Source organism: Mesoplodon densirostris, chromosome 4, assembly GCF_025265405.1.
Source record: "Mesoplodon densirostris isolate mMesDen1 chromosome 4, mMesDen1 primary haplotype, whole genome shotgun sequence".
Classification (NCBI taxonomy): Eukaryota; Metazoa; Chordata; class Mammalia; order Artiodactyla; family Ziphiidae; genus Mesoplodon; species Mesoplodon densirostris.
The window spans coordinates 158,917,523-158,939,923 of record NC_082664.1 but is presented as its reverse complement, the minus strand read 5'-3'; the positions used below and the strand labels follow the sequence as shown (position 1 = coordinate 158,939,923).

At 38.2% G+C, this 22,401-nt stretch overlaps 1 protein-coding gene across 2 annotated transcripts in view; it reads right to left on the bottom strand.

Moving 5' to 3' along the window:
• Window positions 1–2,639: 2,639 nt before the first annotated feature.
• Window positions 2,640–22,401, bottom strand: part of NET1 (neuroepithelial cell transforming 1) — a 53,833-nt gene continuing 34,071 nt past the window's right edge. Inside the window, exons 1-10 of one of the 2 annotated variants that reach the window (XM_060097563.1) lie at window positions 14,777–15,015; window positions 9,656–9,763; window positions 9,053–9,220; window positions 8,588–8,650; window positions 8,162–8,258; window positions 7,725–7,801; window positions 6,629–6,886; window positions 6,020–6,190; window positions 4,843–5,029; window positions 2,640–4,537 (exon numbers count right to left, since the gene is read on the bottom strand). In XM_060097563.1, the coding sequence (XP_059953546.1) occupies window positions 4,131–4,537; window positions 4,843–5,029; window positions 6,020–6,190; window positions 6,629–6,886; window positions 7,725–7,801; window positions 8,162–8,258; window positions 8,588–8,650; window positions 9,053–9,220; window positions 9,656–9,763; window positions 14,777–14,869 (1,629 nt within the window). In that variant the 5' untranslated portion in view covers window positions 14,870–15,015 and the 3' untranslated portion in view covers window positions 2,640–4,130. Of the gene's footprint in view, window positions 4,538–4,842; window positions 5,030–6,019; window positions 6,191–6,628; window positions 6,887–7,724; window positions 7,802–8,161; window positions 8,259–8,587; window positions 8,651–9,052; window positions 9,221–9,655; window positions 9,764–14,776; window positions 15,016–22,401 lie in introns of those variants that run through there. The other variant, XM_060097562.1, reaches the window with a different exon arrangement.

Sequence of the window (22,401 nt, the reverse complement as noted above, 5' to 3'; positions counted from 1 at the left end):
CTCAGACCTCATACAATTTTATCGGCGCAGTGCCCATGCAGGAGACATGGGTTCGAGCCCTCGTCCGGGAAGATCCCACGTGCCGCGGAGCAACTAAGGCTGTGTGCCACAACTACTAAGCCTGCGTTCTAGAGCCCACGCGCCTAGAGCCTGTGCTCCGCAATAAGAGAAGCCCCCGCTTGCCGCAACTAGAGAAAGCCCGCGTGCAGCAATGAAGACCCAACACAGCCAAATATAAATAAATTTATATAAACCCCCTCCCATATCTAGGGGACTTTAAATATCCAGTATATCCTGGATATTTCGGATTGTCTCATTTAAAAACAATTTGATTTAGGATCCAAGTAAGTCCATACATTGCAATGGTTTGACATGTCTCTTAAGTCATAGATACCTCCATCTTTCTCTTTCAGTTTTATTTTGTTGAAGAAACTGTCATTTGTCTTAATTTCCTGCAGATGCAACTCAGGCTGATTTTCTTGGCAAGACTACTTAGGTGCTGGGGGGCACCACTGTCAGGAGGTACGCCGTGTCTGGTGGTCTTTATTAATGGCTGAAATCTAGATCCATCAATCCACCAGGGCTTACAAAATGGTGATATTCTATCATGCTTTCTTCACTGATTAGCTGGGCTACTGCTATAAAGAAAATCTTCCCTTCCTCAGCTGTTCAGTTACCCTGAGATACGGTTTGTAGAGGAAAGGGCAGAATAAATGCTTGATTTTTTTTTTTTATCAGTTCTCAACGGAGTAAGTTGGTTTCATGAGATACTCCAAAGGCGATTTAAAAGGTTGTGCTTTTTCTTACAGAATCATTTTGAAGCTATGAATTTAAACATTTATTTGTTACCCTAGTGGATGTTCCCATTGTCTCAAAGCGCGCATGCTAAATAAGATTACGTACCACCAGACCTGAGGAAACCACCATATCTGGTAAGTTCCTCAGACTTGCAGTTGGTTCTGGAGTTGCTCAAATATGCAAGCAAAACCCCAAACTCCTCTGATCTAGGAAGTTCTAGACTCTAGGAGTGAGGGAGATTTTCTTTGCTAGGATATTCCTCTCACGGGTATTAGCTTCAATGGACAAAGGAATGCGATTCTTTCAAGGGTGTTCGCTAATGCTGATTAAGAAAAGCCAAAGTTTGCAGGCTGAGGTATCACCTACTTTGGATCCCAGGATTTCTAACCCTAACAGACAATACTACCCACCAGTTTCCCCTTTAGGGACAGGCAGGAGTTCTAATAAGGAAGAGAACTGGAGAGGTGCCCACTTTGGTCTGTATCTCAGTCATCAAGACTGACAGATGGTAGCCTTAGCCAGGCATTTGCAGATGGCTGTAAAATGAATTCAGTAACATTAGCCTTAGCCATACATATACTGTAGAAAACCAAGTACTGTGCTGGGTCTGCACGTTTACTCAAGCACTGAACATAAAGTAGAGCTAAGCCAGCACAAGGGTGGCGAGTCGCCTCCTGAATCAGCTGAGGAAATGTCAGTCTTAATAGATTCAAGGGTGATTTAGTGACACTGGTGTCCCACTGGCTGACAGTTAATCCAGATACCCGAGCTTCCCCTCCCACCTGTGTGCACACATCCTAGGTTGAGCCCTCAGTTTAGAGAGACTACCCCTTGCTCAAAATATACAAACACACTCATGGAAAGAAGTTAAAAGAAAAACTGTACTTACTTCAACTCAGACTCTGAAGAGTTTGAAGGCAAACTGAGAAGCTAATAGATATATGTAAGTACTTATTATATAGCATTTACATAATGGCTACTGGCTAGACCAGTGATTACTAAGTGCTGACCCAAGGAATTCACTGTATCAGAATCACTGGGGGGGAGTGTTTACAAATATCAATTATCAGCCCTCTACTCCCACCCCCCCAGATACTGACTCAGTGAAACAGGTGTGGGAACTGGGGGAGGGGAGCTAGGGGGTGAGGCCCAGTTACCTTTATTTTTTTCAAAGTACCCCTTGTGACTCTGATGCCCAAACAGGCTTGAGAACTACTAGGCTAAATCATCAGATGTTCTCAAATATAGGTGCAATTTATGAAGAGTGTTCATTCTACACAATTATTCAGTTTCTGGGTCTTATTTTTTCCCTTGAGTGAACCCAAGGAAGCTAGAGTTTTCAGTAAAACATCATTTCATTAACAATATTAGAACTACTATTGTTTCTACAACTTGAGGCTGATCAAGGTAATTCTGGAAGAGACTGTATCTTATAGCATCTCTAGAAATGATTAGAAATCTTGCTGATTTTTCAGATCACAACCACTGGTATAATCTACACTACTGACTTTGAATTTCCAGAGTTAGAAACCTGAGATACCTAAGTTAAAATCTGAAATTAATCAAATTAATGAGGATGCTTTGCTAATAGCTTTACTATTGTATCCAGAAAGTGGCCAGATGTTCAGCTGTCTTCAATTTAACTGCTATTTCTGATTATAATGTGTTCTAAATGGTTTAATAAGATTCAAAAAACTTGACCTAATTGAATCTTTCTCTTACTTTCCAATGAATTTCAAAGGTGTAAGTATTTATGACTTTTAAAAGAACTTTGTGAGGCTTGCCATCACCTCCTTTGCTATACCAACGCATTCTGGCAAACGTCCCCCAAACATCCACCAGCCAAGAAACCTTTAAGGGTGATTATGTGTGTGACTTTCATTTTTTAATTGTATAATTCATTTATACAGAGAAATCATTTGGATGTAACTATTTACAGTCTTTTTCAATTTTCATTTCCACTGGCCAAATATAGTTCACATAATAGTCAACATTTACTTGAGCTGATCACCATTACAAATCTGCCATGACACAGGGCTTTTAGCATCCCCGCCTTAAAGACTACGGTCTCATTTGAACAGAAACATTTCATAGTAAAAGATTCACCAGTCTCTTATGAATACATCTGCCAAAACTGATCTCATATGGTCAAATTTTCAACACATTTTCTTTTCAAACCCATTATTTGCAAGTATTGTAAACCAAGGCAAATACAGTTCACTTCCCTCAAGCCTTCTACAACTTACTACACACTCTCAAGTTTAGCTTTTACTATCTTTCATAAATGTCTGACACAACCAGACATTTTTTACTTTAAGACAAAACTACACTCTTTTTCCCTTTTTTAAAAAATACTTATTACCAGCTTCCTTCCCTCTTGCTTTTCAGACAATATTAACTTTCCATGAAATCCTTAAGGTGGTTTTCTTTCAGTAGTCCAGAATATACCGAGTCATTTCATGTATGTTCTAACCCTGAAATACTACACTTTAAAAACTGCAATTTTTTTAACTGGCTCAAAAACAGTATGGCTTGATTTCACTTGGTAAAGTTAATATGATTTAAAAATACAACACACACACACACACACACACACACACACACACACACACATTTTTAATCAAGGAAGAAAAACACTTTAAAGACATGCCAATTTGAAAAGGCATCAAAGTAAAAAAATAAAAGCAAATACTAAAAACTACTTTACAATGAAAAAATTAAATAATTGGCAGGTTAAATCAATGAAAAATGAGGAATGTGCAGTGAAAAACAAACTAATAAAAAGCATTCCAGTTGGTAAAATGGAAAACCTATTAAGTTTTGTTTTTCCAAGGAACTTATGTTTCAACATAAATTCTGAAATATTACAAACATATATTCCAAGTAGATCTTAGATGCCGATGTTAAAATTTCAAATTCTGCATGCAAAGTTTATCAAATAAACACTGGTAAAATCCTGGTATTTGCAAAATTTTAAGCTTTGGCCAATATTATAAATATCACAATTGGTATTAAAAAGTCATGACGAATGCAGAATGAAGAGAAAACCCATTTCATAAGTATTTCATTTGATTAAAAATACCAGACTTACATGTTCTAGATGCTCTGAGGAACAAAAAAGACTGCAGTTTAACAGTAATCTGTATATATATCTTTAGCTGCCATTAAAAAAAATTAAAAAAATAAAAAACAACCACCAAAACCCAACCAAAAACACAGAAAATGTGAAGACTGGTATTAAGTAACCCTGCAACGCTCCCATACTCACATTACAAGAAAGAACAACTGTACACAGTTATAAAGTCTCTCCCCTGGTTACCACAGAGCTTCCTTTACACCAGTGTCTCTTTCCGCTTGCCACCGACCTGGGCTTTGTCCCTGGCTTTTCGGAGGCCAGCCTGGGCTCGGGGCGCTTTCGCGCCCTTAGCATCGTCTGCTGTGTGCACCGGGGTGCCACCTTCGGAAGTGTCTCCATCAACTTCCACCTGAGTCACGCTGGATGCTGTGGACGCCCGTCTCTGGGCCCTGGCATTGCTGGCAGGGGGGCAGTTCTCTCCGTACTCCTCGTGGGGCTCCGGCAAGCCCTGCAGCTCGGAGGGGCTGGTGGCCTGCCGGGAAGGGGCCATGGCAGCTCGGATACAATTGAACCACTGCTGCTTGTGGAACACATCATTAGCTTGTAGAGTATGGGACTGGCCTGGAGAGGGGTCTTGGAAGCGAACTCGAAAGATATTTTTAGCTAGATAAAGAAAAATTAAAAAATGGAAATCAGACTTAAAAAGTTTATTCTAGATAAAGTGAATATGGGTGCTGGTATTTATACAGCATGCACATCTGTTAGATACATTACATAGTGCCTAGATGTTACTTATTAGGTACATGTGCTGGTGTCAGAGCAGCACAGCACCTGCCAACTCAAGGAGTGTTAATAGGTATAGGATGATGGAACCCATTTCATTTTTAGATTTTGTGTGGGGACAGAATTCTTAAAGATTAAAACTGAGTTTATGATTATTGAAACTATTTTAAAGCGTGTATTTTTACCTTTATCTGAATTGCTGAAAGCCCCTCGAAAGGACCCTCCCATCCTCACATCTCCATCCTGCAGGTCTTCCAAGACCAGCTCCTGGATTGGGATTGGCTGCCGGTAAACCTGGTAAGAGTGACGCTCGTTTCGTGTAACAGGCCGAGTCAAAACCAAGATGTCTTGAAACAGGAAAATGTAGAGTTTCTGGAGAAATGAGAAAAAAAAAAATGCTTCTTAAATATGGAACTTTGTAACTTTAAGTGACTGAAATCCACTGTAAAAACAACTTGATTTGATCTTACTAATTTCATCAAATTGATTTACTAAGATCCTCCTTACAAATGACTTCATAACGATGGTGATTTAAAGCTATGCATGTTCTCCTTGGAGAGCTTTTGTCATCACAGACTATATGCAACTTTTTTATCCGTGTGTAACATTAGATTCAGCAGCAGCTGAGCAAACGCTATGCACCACAAAGACCTGACTGTCAGTGGTAACGTGACTGGAAACACCAGGACTATACACCACAGTCTTCTAACAGGGTGAGAAGTTAAAAATGTAAGCTGGTAAAAATGTTAATTGTTCTGTTTTGTCCCACATAAATTTAAGCTTTTATAGAACAATGAGGCCTCATGATAGAAATCAGAGATGAAAGATTAACTCTTTTCCAAAAAAGAACCTCAGCTTACAAATTGGGCTTCTGAAAAGCACATAATGAAATAAAAATACCATCCCATGCTTATACTTAGTTCTAGCAGGTACCTTTGTAATTAAGATTTAAAAAACAAGTTTGCTCTCATTCAATCTGCTGCAAAAATTTGTTTAGTAGTGCTAAAAACTACTTCTATTACTATAAACTCTTCAAAAATTTTTTTGAAGGATATGCTTTTTTATTAAACATCATAAAACTAATAATTTAGAAAGGAACCCCTAGCCAAACAAGTTGATTTATGCTTCAAAACTAAAAAATAAATGATTACTGATTCTCCACCAAGACATTTAACTTATTCGGTAATGACAAACCAAATGTTTCCTTTACCAAAGCTGATAACATAAAATCCAGTTACCTTCTTTCAGTATGTGATGAGTTTATTTTACAAACCTGCTTCATAATCAATGTGGAAAAAAATTAAACAGTGGGAAAAGGGCAGTAACTGCTCACTTCATATGTTAGTGTCCAAATGCACTTACATGTCCATTTTTATTTTTCAGTTCCCCATGGCAAAGCAATACTTTGCTTGCTTCAATTCTAGGGTCCTTCTGCTTTTCATCCAGATACTCCAGCTTGTCAATGTAATACTGGCATTCCGATTCACCTTTCTTCAAGTTGATATCAGAGAGAACTCCTTGTATTATCAATATCTAAAAATAATCAAAAAAAATCAATGTAGCATTTTCAGCATATTAGTTTATCCTGTTTCCCTACAGGACTAAAATGTCACATTAAAATGATAAAATGTTAAAGCTTGACGGGACTCTAGAAATCGGGTAATTCAGCCGTCCCTTCATTTTACAGCCTCAGCCAAATGGGTGATTTGCCCAAAGTCACATAGCTAGCTGATGGAAGAGGTCAGATTAGAATCCAGTCTTCTAACTAAAATATAAATATAAAATGTGTTGTGTTACACATCTCTTTATTAGTGCACAGTGCAGTAACATACGAGAACTTAAAACGACTACAGAAAACTTCACTGTGCTGATTCAACATGCAGACAGTGTGAGAGTATCACTGTATATCTTTCTCAGGCAAGCTAATATGTAAACTTGAAAAACGTAAGAATCATTTATTGGACTACTTACAGCTTCCTCCAGAAGCTGAACATCAGAGTGGTCTTTTGGAGTGTGTCTAAGAATTTCTTTCAACAGTAAAGGGTATTTAACGAGGCGGCTTCGAGGAATATCTAGGAAGCTCCAAAGATCTAGTTTTCGACTGAAGGGAGACTCAAGACATCGCTGGAGGAAGTCTTGGACTCTTGGATCCTGTTTCTTTTGATCAAGAAGAGCTTTGGCTGCCAGCTGGTTACTGCAGTAGCCTTTGTAGGCATTCAAGCCTGGCAACTGAAGAGTAATAAGAGAAAACAAAGTATAATGAGTTCCTGTTACAATTTAGTCCATTAGTAAGACTGTGCATACAAAACACAAAACTTATAGCTATTCTTTTTTTTTGTTTTAATCAAAAGCTTATTATATGATCCTCTGAGGTTTATCACAGTAGTTCAGAATCAGTTTAACATTTGAAAAACCAACATAATTTACCAAAGAATACTTATAGCTATTCTTGAAAGTTTTAACAAGCTGTAAAAATTCTCCTGCAGGTGATAATGGGGGTTGGATAGTATTTCGGGCCAATCCGAGAATGCCCTTTTTCAACTTCCCTAATATGGCTAAATCCAAACAAAGATTGGCCTGCCTCCTACTTCCCCCAGCCTCAGTTACATGCCGGTCTCCTGTATTCCCAGGACACCTGAGTCCTCCTCTCTCACATTCTTCACCAGCCTTGAGACTGGTTATTTACTGACTGTTCTCTCACTTGACTATAAATGTAGAGACCATCTTTTATCACTGAATCTCTAGTCACCCCTCCTAGAACAGTGGCTGGCATCTGGTAGGCACTCAAATGTTAACTGAGAGAATAAAACAGATAATTGATGGTATATAATGTGGGAATTCTGTCTAAGGAGGAACATATTCTTAAAACAAATGAAACTGCATCATTCATGAAATATTTTTTAAACAGAGACTGTAACTTCCACAGCTATGTAAATTTGTTCAGTTTTAATGCATTTATATGATTTTAGAATCCAGTAACTGGATTAAATCAATGTGATATTGATCACAAATGACAAGTCTGGCACATCTGTATAAACCTATCTGAAGGCAACAACTTGCTACATACCCAGTTCACAAGAATGTGACCAATCTGCTCTACTGTTCCACCAGGCTTGGTTGCTTCTCCTATTCTTGCCAACAAATCTGAAGTGTAAAGAAGCAGAAATGCCAATAATAGGTTTATTTAAAACATAATTCGGGGAGGAGCAAGATAGGGGCAGGGGATTAAGAGGTACAAACTACTGTGTATAATATAAATAAGCTACAAGGATATATTGTACAGCACAGGGAATATAGTCAATATTTTATAGTAACTTTAAATGGAGTATAATCTATAAAAAATCTTAATCACTATGCTGTACACCTGAAACTAATATAATATTGTAAATCAACTATACTTCAATAAAAGTTTTAAAAATATTCAGCACTAAGTTAGAAGTTTAGATTTAAAATTACTTGTTACTGCTGTTCAGAATCCTATGAAAATTAGGTAGCATATCTTACCTTCATGCAGGGGTATATAAGCGTCCAAATCACCAAATATCTGTGTGAGTTCCTCTTCTGACATAATAGACAACTTTAACATGGGGTCATGGTAGGCCTGTCAGAGGGGAGAAATGTGTCACACAAAGAGATCAAGCAAATAAAACATGATGAGAGATCTGTACTTGAATGCAAGCATGACTAACTATGTAAAACTAGTGTGGATTCTATTTTATACATAAAAGAAATTAAAGTATGTTAAGCCCAAAATAGACTTACTGATATTCATATTTGAAGAGATGCATCTAATAAACCTCATCTAAAAGAAGTATTCACCAGTAGATATTCTCTACTTTTCAACTTCTAAAGGTAAGAAAATCATCCTTTAGAATTTGTGAAATGTAATTTTTAAAAACTATGGCGCATGACAGAAAGTTATTTACTGACCTTTCTTGCAAGCTTGAGATCCTCAATTAAATCCTGTTCACCTCGGGACATTTCATATATTGCCTAAAAAAAAATCCAGCAAACATCATAGATCACTCCTCCCTTTGAGAAACAAAAATTATACACAACTGATATTTACCATTTAACTGATGTTTTGAACGGCACTTTTTAAAGTGACTCAGTCTAAAAACTGTAATTCAGAATGGAATCTCAAATTAGAGGATGCAGTCGGTTTCATAATTCTACCCCATCCGAGGTGTTAAACTGGATGTTAAACTGACCACCCCCCATCACAGGTGCCGCTCAGCATGTGTTATGAACGGCATTCAAGTATAAAAATGCAAGTTTATCTTGCCATAGGCATTAGTTTGCTATTCCTCTGGCAAAACATATGTTTAAGAATCAGGGTCTATTTTTTTTTAGTTTAAGCCAGTACACATGGTCTTGCTACTGAGCATGGCACACCTCCTGACGTTTGATCTCTCTGGAGGTTAAAGACTGCTTCATGCTGATGTCTAACATCTCCGACCACAGGGCACTGCTTCTCCTTTTGGTGGGCGCCGGGACTGTCGATCTGCTGGATAACTTCTGGGCAGAAGCGGGGGATCTGTTGTCACCACGAAGGGTAAATGACTGAAAAGAAAAGAAAGAGGTGAACGAGAAGAAGGTTTGGAGGATACAGGAATTATTATTTTTTTTCTTTAAAAAAAATAGACAAATTAAAAGCAAGGTTCTGAGAATTTCTCTATGCATAAAACAATCATTTATCCAAGCTTCTATCGAGCAGTATTCTAAAATATTTATCAGTCAAAATTCTCTCTGGGAATAAAAACTATCCAAGATCTTGCTTTGATATAAGATACAATATAATGTATCTTGCTTTGATATAAGATACAATATAATGAGGTTATATAAATATTGTTCCGGCAACAATATGCCTTACCAGCATATTCCAAAAAAGGAAAGTTATGTTTAAGTATAATAGTACAAACCTGTTTGTATGACTCAAAGAAAATGCAAATTTTAGGCTTCTATAAAAAGTCCCCTCACTACATTACTTGTCCCTACCTGTATGGTTTGACCAAATCGTCTGACGGCTCCATTTCTTACAGGAGAGATTAAATTTGCCAAGGATGTGACCCGAGCTAGAGGTCGAACTCTTTTATTGCTTGGCTCCTGTGAAAACAAAAACAAGTTATACTAAATGTGTGTTTAGGTGTAATGATTTCAAACAAGTTTGGACAAAGTTAAGCCCTCTCAAAAACCAGATATTTGTACAGTATAAAATGCAGAAACATGGAACTCTGAAAATGAATGTTGTTTTTCATTGTTGAAATACAAAGAACACTAATGAATAACAGTAATTTATTAAATAATAAATGGTATAAGAAAGGCCAGTCAAATATCTGAACATCACTCTGAGAACATAACATACTATCATTAAACAGAAAAAAAACCAAAATTAAAACAAACAATTAGATTCTAAAATCCTTTAGAACCTTTTAGCTTAATATAGAGAGTAACTTTTAAAAAACACTTCCTTATTTAGAAAAATTTCAAACATACACAAAAGGGGAGCATAGCATAATGGACCTCATGTACTTATCACTCAGCTTCAACGGTTTTTAGTATAACAATTTGTTTCATCTCTGCCTCTACTGAAATATTTTAAAGCAAATGCCAGACATTCTATCATTTTACTCCTGAATACTTCAGTTAGAGAATAGCTTTTAAATGAACGCATCTGACATTGGAATGGGTCATCTCTAAAGGCAGTGAGGTAGGTCCCTGTTGTGGAGGTATTCTAGCACCGTTAGGACAGTGGTTAAGAACACACTCAGCCTCTGGAATCACACTGACTGGGCCCAAATCCTGGTTTGGACACTTGATAGGAAACATCCTGGGTCCCAGTTTTCTCATCTGTAAAATGAGGTTAATATTAGAATTTCTCTTATAAAGGTGTTATGAAGATTAACGTATGTTTAAAGGGCTCAGAACAGTTCTTGGAGCATACTAAGTTTTAGCTATTACTAGCATTCTTTCTTAGGAATATTTCCACTTACTATGTAAACGTTGGTATTTATAAATAATTAGATCCTCTTTCATACATTTAATTAACTTCAAGGAAAAAAATATAAAAATTCAGAAGACATATTATTTTACATGTATTGTTTTTAAAATAATAATATAGCAAACATCATTTATCATTCAAAGATCTAAAAATTTTACAAATTGCATTACTCTAATTTTACTGCTAGGAAAATGGAGGCATACCATTAGGTGACTCACACAGCTATTGAGATAAAGAAGGCCAGATCATAAAACAGGCCTATCCTTTATGATGTCTATGGAGCATAATTATTTGTTTGTATTTGGTGCCTTTGACAATTGTGGCATACTTGACAAAATAATTTTAATGAGACTTCAGAAGGATATACGATAAAAAAATATATAAAAATTACCACTTAAAAATAACAGATAAAAAATTTTTTCTCCTAAGAATTCTTTGATATGACCAATCAAAGAATTGATTGGTCATAAAAAAGAGATGAGGAAAGTGAGTAAAAATAATTCCCTAAGAATAATTTAAAAGTAAAGTGGCAGAAAGGGTTAAAATCCTCTGGAAAGAAACTTAAACGATTTGAATATTCAAAGAAGCAGTTGGACTTATTAAAGCTCCTAAAGGTATATACACATATGAGGAGGGAATGTGACCCACTAAGGTAAGGAGACTTTGTGGACAACCAACAGAGTTCAGGCCCCTGAGTCCTTAAGAGGTGGTGCTGTAGACCAACCCTCCCCTGCCAAAATAATTAACTCCAAAGTAAAACTGTGACTATAAGGCCACTAATGTGCCAATGTTAAATGAACCGAAAAAGAAGCCTCCGGGATATGTAGTAAAATGACACACTGTGTGGCCAAGGCCATGTGTGGATGCCTTTACCAGACCCATCTGTGCGAGACTGAAGCGACACATGCATGGGCAGAAGGCGGCAGAAGGCATTCCTTTCTCTTGAGTAAAGACAGGACAAAGACGCTTCTGTTTGAATGGGGATATAATTACCTCACAAAGTAAGATATGCCAATGCCAACTAAAAACAAAGCAGTTGTCAGAAAGTTCTGTTCCATAGTTTGGAAAGAGGTTAATTCCTCTTCCTTGTTTAGAGCGTAACCAATTTGACTTCCTAGTAAATCATAAAATATTTAATTTCAATTTAAAAGTCTTTGGAAAGGTGCTCTTCCCAGTGAATTTGAAAGGAAACGTTAGTTTAGCTGGAAGGAAAAGAAATTTTGATATCTAATTTAATACATAAAATCAAAAAATTCTTATCTTTGGATCAGTACAACTATTAATTTCCTGGTAACTTAAAACTGTGATATTTAAAATTAAAACTACAGAATTTAGATTTAGATAATTAAATGTAAATATATCTAAAGCATCTTTCTGAAACTAAAACTCCGAAATGTGGATTCTGTCTCTCTGGGGTGGCAGGATATAATGCTAAGCAGTATTTTGTTATTAAATATGTTCCACAGTCCTTTAGAAACCCACCTATAATCTCACTTCTTCACAAAGGAGATGTTAGTCTCAGGACTGTATCTAATCTAAAACGTCTGGTAACAGCGCCTGGCTAGCTCAGTCAGTACAGCATGATACTCTTAAATCTCTCTGTACCAAAGTAGTGCTGAATCAGGAAGTACATGGGGGAGGGGGTGGGGTGGGAGGACACCTTGTACTTTTCACACAGGCTTTTAAGATCCAAGAGTAACTTTCCTGCCTTACTAAAAGTTCATATGTGATGAATGTTTGGCAGACGCAACACAAACTTTTAGCATATATATTTATTTCAAAAGTATGAAGAATTTTAATGAATAAAATAACTCAAAAAGTATGACTGAAATGTAAAGGCATAATACTGAATATGGCTCATGAATTTCAGGATAAATACATTATTTGAAAAAAATCATACAGACAACTTTTGTGGAAAAGTGTTATGAACTACGCATTCATAGGTCACCTATAGGGTAGGGACAAAAAATTGTCTCTTTATAGGTTAGAATTTGGTCCATGTGAGCTACAACCAAAAGCAGTTTTTCTTTAGAGGTCTAGATGAGCCACTTTATCTTGGTTTGGTGTTTTGAGAGCTGGGATTCTGCCCACCTCTGCCCCTTTGCAGACACAATGCAGGTACAGGGTTTGGAGGTAAAGAAGGAAGAAAGGAGTAGGACTCTACCTATCTTACCATCACCCAGAATAAGGCTTTCATAATGGTTTTGCTGCTGTGGTTGTTTATTTTTGTTTTGGAGCATTGTTAACAGCATTATGGTAAACACAAGAAGCTTAAAGAACGAGTACAGATACTGAAACTACACACCCTCCTCAAAAGACAATCTGAAAACCTCCGGGAATAGATAAAGAACACCAACAAGTTTTACATGCTCAAGGAACTTTCTACTGTAGGCAACCTTTCACCAGGGCTAGAGTTCACTTTACGACCTGTAATATTCATTTATGTTGTTTACTTAGGTTACCTTTTAACCACACTATCTAGTTTAGCCAGGCAATCACATGCATTGTTACAGGGAATCTGACTTGAGATCGAGTTTTTAATCAATCTATTTATTTTACTAATCCAGTTGTAGTCAGATTTTATGCCTTAAAATATTTTCTGGATATCTATAAACAGAAAATTGTTAATATCAATTTCAAGTCTTTTACTGGAATGTACCTTGCACATAAAAACAACAACATGGAAAAATTCTGTTGTGAACCCAGTTTTTTTGTAAAACCGTTTTTTTCTCCTAATGATGTCACATAAGAGAATATATTCCAGGAGGGTCTCTTCTAGAGTCAACCAAATCAAGACACACAAAAAAAACATGTGTCTGGGTTTACTTATTTGGGTTACCAGATAAATAATTTTCTCCTCTACCTGGCGAGAACTTTAAGAATGAAAAGAAAAAGTTATTTATAAAAAGATAAAGATGAGTTATCTCACAGGATGTCTTCCCTTTCCTCTTAGTAATAGAAATAGTCAAATTTAGTTATTTATTTAAGGCTGTGTTGCTAAAAACCTGACCACATTCCTGGTGTTTTTAATCTTTGGAGTAAAGGTATGCCAGAACATGGCCAGTGTCTGATACCAAACAAAAAGACAAGTTCAAAAGACTAGTTCAGTTTTAGTATTTACACTGATGACCACTTTTGAGAAAACAGAAACATATAAACAAAAGCCAAAACCAAACAAATAGAAAAACAAAAACAAAGCCAAATCACACCAAATAAAAGCAAACCTTTGAAAGACGGCAGCTATTCTAACTACCAAAAGGTGTGCGTATGTATGATACACAGCTATACTGAGATATACAATACATTGCACATATTTAAAATGTATAATTAGATAATTTTGATATATGTATACAGCCACAAAGCCATCACCCCAGTAGAGATAAGAAGTATAATAATATAGTATAACCACGGAGTGTATATATATTGTGGTGTGCTATATAAATAGAATGCCCACACAGTATTAAGTCAACTATCAAAATTAAATAAAATGGCATAAAAATCACTTATTTTGATAAATGTTCATAAAGACTTTAAAAAAGTACAACGACTTAGGTAATTAAAGCAAGAAGGGCAGAAGCACCTAAATAATGGTTCGTTGGCTTAAATACTTTAACACATTTTGCTTTCTTAAGAACAAAAGTCACACATAATGAACTTATTAGACGTGGAAAGAAAAATGAACACTAGGTCAGATGGCATTTTGTTCACTAGCACTAACTTGCAAGGAAGGGATTCTTATTTTCCTCTTACTCCACAAAGCAGTTCTTAAGACTTACTAGGTAATATAAATAAATACAGGTCAAAACCCCCCCAAAACCAAAAAACCCCAACCAAACAAAAAACTGTATTAAGCATCAGAAATGTGACCAATTTAACCAAACTGAACAGCATATACATTTAAAATGTTTTTCTTTTGTATAAAAGTTTGTGTACACTCAAGCTATGCTATGCATAAATAGTTCCTAAACACATTTCAAACCTGCATGTAAATCAAAGTCATACATTTTAATACTCAGTGAGATCAAAAGTTAAGTTTAACAATATACTGTTAATAAACTGTTAAACATCGTAAAAGTTCCGTGGAGTTAGAAACCTTCCTTTGGCTTTTCAAGTCTCACCTCCTGCTCTCTGAAGGACTGGTTGTTCACATCGAGGACTCGTATAGTCCTTTTAATAGGTAGGAGACCTCCGACCTCATCGTGTGCCACCATGCTTTCCGAGTACCCTCACGCCCCCAGCCCGAGTCCTCCCGGAGTCGGCCGCCTGCAGGGAAGTTCCCGGCTCGGCCCGGCTCGGCTCGGCTGGGCGCTCAGCTGCCCCGCGCCGCCATCACCCAGTGTCTCCGGCGTAGCGTCGGCTTCTGCGAGCGCTAGAAACGCCAGCAGCACTCCAGGCTCTGTGGGCAGGGCCGGCTGGGCCGGGTCTAGTGGGCGGGCACCCGAGGGACACGTGACCGCCCTTAACTGACAGCGGGGCACACCTAGGCCTCTCTGCTTTCTCTGCCAGGGAAAGCTCTTTATCAAGAGGTTTGGAATTTCTATAGTGAGACCAGAGGAGAAAAGGAAACCGGGTTACTGTAAGGCTTTTCCTGATTTAAAAAGCATTCCCAAAGACAAATGAATTGCATATCTAGGTTACCTTTCTTAGTACTTAGCTGCACACAGGGATACTTTTTCTGTAAAACCCTATTTCCTAGAAAATAATTTAGAATGGACAACTTGACAACTTTAAGAAAATTGTAATTCAGAGTTAAATAATGTATATACTAAAGGAAAGCCTAATTATCCAGGGGCCTTGCTTTTATATTATGTAAGTGCAATTTCTAGTCCAAAGCCTTGCCTCTATGAAGCAACCCTACTTCTGTTGGTTTGGTAGGCCTGCAACAAAGCATATTTTCTTCTTTAACAGTAAGTACTGTATTCTATTTCAAAAAGTAGGATTTCCTCTTAACCATGTGCTACTATGAATGATACGATGCTGATAATTTGCAAAAACATTTCTATTCTTAGGATTTATTAGGGTCAGAGAAACCTGAGAAATCTATGTAGAAGGCACTATTCTAGATGCTATGGGTCATAGAAAAAAATAGCTTTCATATACACTCCTAAAGCGCTAACAGACCATTGTGTAAAGCTAGGCCACACGAAGAGATAAGTAATGCAAGACAGCTTTTGACAAGTCCAAAATAAGCTGTACAGCTAGCAAGGAGTTCAGAAGAAACCACTTCTGGGAGATGAGATGAGGGTGGCAAAGACACTAGGGAAGAGGCTGTAACATGTTGTTTCAGTGCCTTGAAGGCCATGTTATGTTTTTCAAAGGTCTGAGCAAGGGAAAAGTGCAAGGCTTTCCCAAAGGAGCACGAAAAGCAAACTCACAGCCTGAGGTCACAGGCTGTGGATAAAGACAGATGAGCAGAGGGTTTTACTGAGCACATGAGAGAGATAATGAGAGGTATGTTGTAAGGTGGTGTTCAAGATGGCTTAAAAGATGGCTGGAACCATAATGCAAAAATCACAGTCAGGGATCAAGAACTTTGCCTAAGGTAGGGCCAGCGGGAAAGGAAAAGGATATATGCAAGAGACAACATATGCAAGAAGTCAAAGATGCCAACGACTGTAAACTTAGGAAGGGTAACTGTTAATGCAAATAAAGAAATACAGAGGAATAAGCTTTGAAAGAAAATTCTGGGTTTCATTTTAGATATACTGAGTCTTTGGTGGTGGAATAACATGCAAATAAAGCTACTGAGCTAGAACCTGGAAATGTTGGACAAGGACTTAAAGAGGTCAGAGGGTGGATTTAGACTGGGGAGTCAGAGACACAGGGATCAGAGGTGAAGCTTTGGAAGTGAATGAGATGCCTGGGGGAGAAAATCTGGACAAAAAGAAAAGAGGCCCAAGGATCTAACTTTGGAGAGATGCCAAGGGAAGGTGTTAGTTACAGCAAAAAGATTAAGATGGGTAAGAAAAGATTCATGGATTTAGTGATTACAAGTTTAATGAAGACCTCAAGTGTGCTAGTTCAGCAGAATAAAGACAAAAGAGAAGCCACAAAGGTTTGAAGAGTGAATAGAGCAGAGTAACAGTGGGCATAGACTATAATGACAATCTATAAAAAACAATTTACTAAGGTTCGCAGGACAGTGTTACTTCTTGCAGGAAGGAAGAACGCTGCCCTTACATAAACACCAATGTGTTTTGCATTTGGGATGATGTTCTTAATTTGTCTTTCTGCTTTTAGACTTTTGAAAAAAGTAATGGTGATAGGTTATATTTCATCAACTATTCTTTATTACCAGGTCACACCTGGGCAACATGTGTGATGCAGTTGGCCTTAAGAGGCTGTTTGTGGTAGGTAGTTCTATGCTATACAGCATTAAAGTGGAAGAACGTTAGAGATCACGGAATCCAGTTCCGTAATTTTACAGGTAAGAACACTGATCTGCTTAAGCCCTCGGAGCTAATAAGAACCCAGTAGTCTGGTTCAGTTAGTTTCATCAGTTAAAAAATGGTTGCAAGTAAGGCCAATACTTTATGGCTACTCACTTTCATAAGGGAATAAAGGACTTATGCAGAGTGGGAGTGAGGAAAGAAGTTGCTAGGGCATTCTCATGGTCTCTTACCTGATGTCTTTCTCCAAACTATGTTTTTCTATTTAGTTCTGATAGAGGTAAGGCCAAGGTGACCAGGGGAAAGGATATCTCTCATTTCTCTCCTTCAGTAAGGATCCGAAGGGTAAAGGTAGAAGTCTTAAATGCAGAAATAGCCTGCAAAAGCCAAGTAGGGTCTAATAGTGATAGTCCCAGTAGAAAAATCCCAGCTCACCAAACCTAAAATCTTAGTTTCATTTTGGATGTTCAGGTTTGTGGTCTAAATATAATTTAGACAACTGTAGACAGCATCTATAAAAGCAACAATGGACAAGGGATGTTCAGTTAGCACTCTGAGCCATGAGCCTGAGAGAATCTTGACTCTATCAATGCTCTATAAAATACGAGGGCTGAAAAGGTCCTTTGTGATCATTAATTCATCCTCCTCAGTTTTCTTAGGAGGAAACTGGACAGTGAGGAAAAAGAAAAAGGAAATGTGAGTCCTTACTCTGTGCCAGGAGCTTTATGCATATTATCGTATTCAACCAACTTTATGAAGTATGTATTATTACCTTCATTTTACAGATGGAGGAAACTCAGAAAGTTTAAGAAACTTGTCCCAAGTTGCATGGGTCATCAGTGGCTGGACAGGTTTGAATCTGGTCTGCTCAACTGTGGCTGCAACGTCTTTTCCCCGTGAGACAATCCGTGTACCACCTTCAGCACCGGTCTGTACAGCTCAGTGCTCAGGCACTGCTAGTTGTCATTCTATGAGTTAGGAGCAGGGCTGGGTTTAAAACCCAATCTCCTAGTCCCAGGCTAGTTTTGCTAAATAACTGCCAACCGCTTATAGAGAAGGAAAGCATAAAACCACAGTAGAGAGATTACTTGTATTACAGGCAGGTAAATAAAACGATAGTAACAAAATAGTTCCAGCTGCTTAAGTTTTAGAAGAGATCCTATTTCAATCAATGGTTTACTTTACTGATTACGTTATTAATAGCAATTATTTATATGACTTTCTACAATTGAAACACAGATTGGCTGAGTGTCTTTGTGTAGAAAATCTAGAGTTTATAAACTTAAAAACATAACTGTGTTATCTAAAAATAATAATGCAGCTTTGTTTAAGAAATCAAGTTTTTGATAAAATTACTGTTCTCCAAAAACCAGGTTTAGTTATAGCCTCTGTTCTTCTGTTTGTATGGAGCCTTCAATGCTTCCTTTCCTAAAATTTGAATAAGGTAAAGAGAAAGATGTTTCCCTTCTCTACAGAAAAAGGACTATTACCCTACTTACCTTTTTTCTCCTTTTAATGTGAAATTAGAATTCTAGAATTTATAAATAAATTAAAGCTGAAGAATAATCATTACTTTTTTGGTATAGATATTTGTTTTTATTTACTTTTGTCTGGAACAATAACAAGCAATTGGAACTTAGGCTAGGAAAGCCTTATTATGGGTAAAGAAAAAACAAAAATCTAAGCTCTCTGCTGCCCTCTACAAGGGATATTGTGAAGTGCAATTGCCAACCTACTTTTTTCCACTTTGTTTGTAAGGACCTTATATTGACAGTAAAATTTTTATCTTTAGCCCTGTGTAGCTCTCATGTTTTATATTAAATTAAATTTAAATTTAAATTAAACATATTTTTAATTAAACATATATATTTAAATTAAACATATATTTTAAAATCGTACAGGTGTATAAAAAGATTCCACAGTTCACAAGAAATATTTTAAGGACTTTTTCTAAATATAAAAAAACGATGTTCCACTTTAAAACTCTAGAGTTCAAGATTACAAATGACTACTATGTATCTCACTAAAAATAGGTTAGTTACAAATAGAATTTCAAATCTTACTAAAAAAGGAAACACTGAAATATTAACAAGATGGAACTTCTGAGGAATGAGAGTTCCAAAATATCTAGTAATGAGTTTAAAAACAACACCAAAACAGGCAGTTACATTTGGATGAGATGAGTATGAAAGAAGTTAGTAATGAAGTTATATGTGGATTTGAGTTCTTAAAAGTCATTTGGATTAAAATTTGAGTATGTCCAAGCTTTACTAAGAATTTACTTTGGGAAAAGATCAACTCAGATCAGTTAATACTATTAGAAAGACTATAAAAAGAATAGCTGACAGGCTAAGAAGCTTGGTGTTATCAAAACCATGGTTCTTTTTGCAATGATAATACAAGCAGCAAAGGAAATTGGGGATTGGTGCTCTTAGTGGTGACTTTTTATTTCAAGTACACAGGGATCTTCCAGTATCATGTAAAGATCGCTTACACTTATGTAACAAAATATTGAGTGGGATTTTCTGCCTTTTTTCCCTGAAACTCAGCTAAGGTCAAAGCCTGAAGACCAACAACACTGTCTCGCCCACGGCCTCCAGTTTTCTCAGCCCATTTCTTACTCCAGTTGTTGCTGCAGCAACCAGCTCCACCTCCAACAGCTCCTGGCCTCAGCTGCGCCCCTCTTGCTTTCCACCCTGGGATTCTCGTAAGCCGAGTGTGGCATTTACACGTGTAGCCTGGAAGTGTGAGGAATTAACACCCCATGGGACAGCCATTAACTAATGGAGCACAGGAGCTAGTGGATAAAAGCCCCTCTTCAGACCCTTGAGAAGACAATTGTGTGGTGTATTTTACACGGCTCTTTAGAAGGTCCCATAATTAGACACTTCCATGAGCTGCCTGCCCCCTTGTTCCCTGGCACCACACCTGAAAACAGACTACCTGTCAATTATCTCACGTCTCAGGCTCTGATTTCTGGAGGGAACACCGGCTAAGACACTGACACTGAGACTGGCCCTAGAGATTAGACACACCGGATGGGATTCTGGAGCTGGTCACTCATTGATAAAATGGTGATAAGGACCAAGATATGAATTGGGTACGGATGGAGCAGTGAAGCAATGACATATGTAGCAGTGGTGACAAATGAACAACATGGGGGCAACAGTAATTTTAAGGATTGCAGAATTGGCTGGCTTTTGTTAATTGCTTTAAAAGTCTGAAAAAGCAGGTGGTAACCTTCAAGTTCTCAGAGTCATTACAGAGGGAAAGGCCAAGTGGGAGCCTCCGAAATTTCACCCCCTACACCTGGGCCAAGGTAATAAACCGAAGCAATAGAGCACACCGAGAGAAAACGCAGAGATGGCCATCAGAATTACAGCAGGTAGGAGTGGTAGTCTCTACTGTATCTCCATTCAGTTGATCTGTGTGCCTCCTACAGCGAAATGGACTGTGATGGCTAACAGTGGACCACTGAAAACTTAAGTGGTAGCTTTAATCTCAGCTGTTGTGCAAGATGTAGAACCTTTACTGGGACAGATCAACACATCTCTAGTATTTGGTATACAGCTATTAATCTAGCCTGTGTGTTCTTTTCAATAACCATTAGTAAGGAGCAAAAGTAGTTATCTTTTACATGGTAAAGACAGCACTCTACATTTCATGTCCTGAGGCTGTTAACATTTTTGTTCTCTGTCACAGAGTCCACAAGGACCTTGACATCCCATAGAGCATCATGTTAGTCTAGAATATTGATGACATCATACTAACAGGATGTGGTGAATGGGAAATGGCAAGTATTCTGGACAGTCTAGGAAGTCAAATGCATGCCAAGAAAATTCAAGGGCTGCCATATTAGAAAAAATTTAATAGGTCCAATGGCCTGAGGCTTTCTGGGATCTCCCCTCCTAGGTAAAGGTCAAATTGTTGCACCTTGCATCCCAGCACTAAGAAAGAGGCACGGCACTAGGTTGGAGAGAGCAGATACTGCACTTGGAAATTCTGCTCTGACCCATTAGTGAGGTAATCTGAAACGCTCACAGTTTTGAGTAGGATCCAGAGCAAGAGAGGCCACTGTAGCAGGTCCAGGCTGGGTGTCAGGTGCCCTGCAGGCCATGTGAGCCAGTGTATCTGATCAAGCTTGAGATGTCTATGGTAGACAAAGATGCTGTGTGACGTCTTTGGCAAGGCCAGGAAGAGAAATTCAATGCAGATTCCTAGGGTTCTGAAGCTAGGTATGCTTTCCATGGCAGGAAACCACTTGCTGTTTGAACAGCAGCTCCTGGTGTGCTAGCAGCCTTAGTAAAGACTGAGGACCTGCCCATGTTACATCATGTGACTAATGCAATTAGAGCTGCCCCAAATGAACAGGGCCAAGTATACCAACCGAGTCACAGGATTGGCCAGGTACCATGGAAATGGTCTATTTGGAATCAGGCCTGAGCCAGTCCAAAGGGCATAAGTAAATTACTGAACAGATTGCCATGTTACCCGGTACATTACACTGAAATTTCCCCTTCAACTCCTCATCTGTTGGTGGGGGTGGGGTGGGGTTCTCAATAATCAACTAACAGAGGAGAAAAACTTGGCCCTAGTTCACAGGTGGATTAGCTTCATCTGTTGTTTTGAGCACCATTACGGACCCATTTAGGGATAGTCCTGAAGGGGCATGGTAAAGGGAAATACCTCCAGTGGGTAGAGCTGTAAGCAGCACACGTGGCTGTTCACTTTATACAGAGGGAGAAAGGGCATGAAGTACTGATCCATACAGGCCCCTGAGAAGTGGTGAATGGTCTGGCTGATTGGTCAGGGACTTGGAAGGAGCAAAATCAGAAAGATTGAGACAAATTATTTTGGAGAAGAGGCATGCAGATGGACCTTTGGAGTGTGCACAAAGTGGGAGAATCCCTGTCTCATGTTAATGCTTATCAAGAGTATAGAGGTGCTAGTATCCTGGAGGCACTAGGTAAACAGGATGATTTATCTCGTGCATATCAGCAGGTCTCTCCCTGGGACTATCCCAGCAAAATAAGAAAAGGCCTGAGAAGTAAAGCTGTTTGTTGGTCTTTGGGGGCCTGCACTTTTCATGGAAAGAGATTATTCTCTCTTCTCCTCAAGCCCTCCTTCCTTTAGGGACTCTCAAGAGCAGAGAGGGCCAATATGGCACTGACTCCACATGAGTTTCTGGTTCTACCAGTATGAGGAACAGAGAAGAGACTGGGGAGATGGTCTTACTGGCATGGTTGCATCAGGGTAGGCAGACGCTACCCTGGGATGGTAGCATGCACTGGAAGGGCTGTTGGTATGTTGCTTGCTAAGGTCATCAAAAAGATGTGGCTAAATCTTGCAAGAGA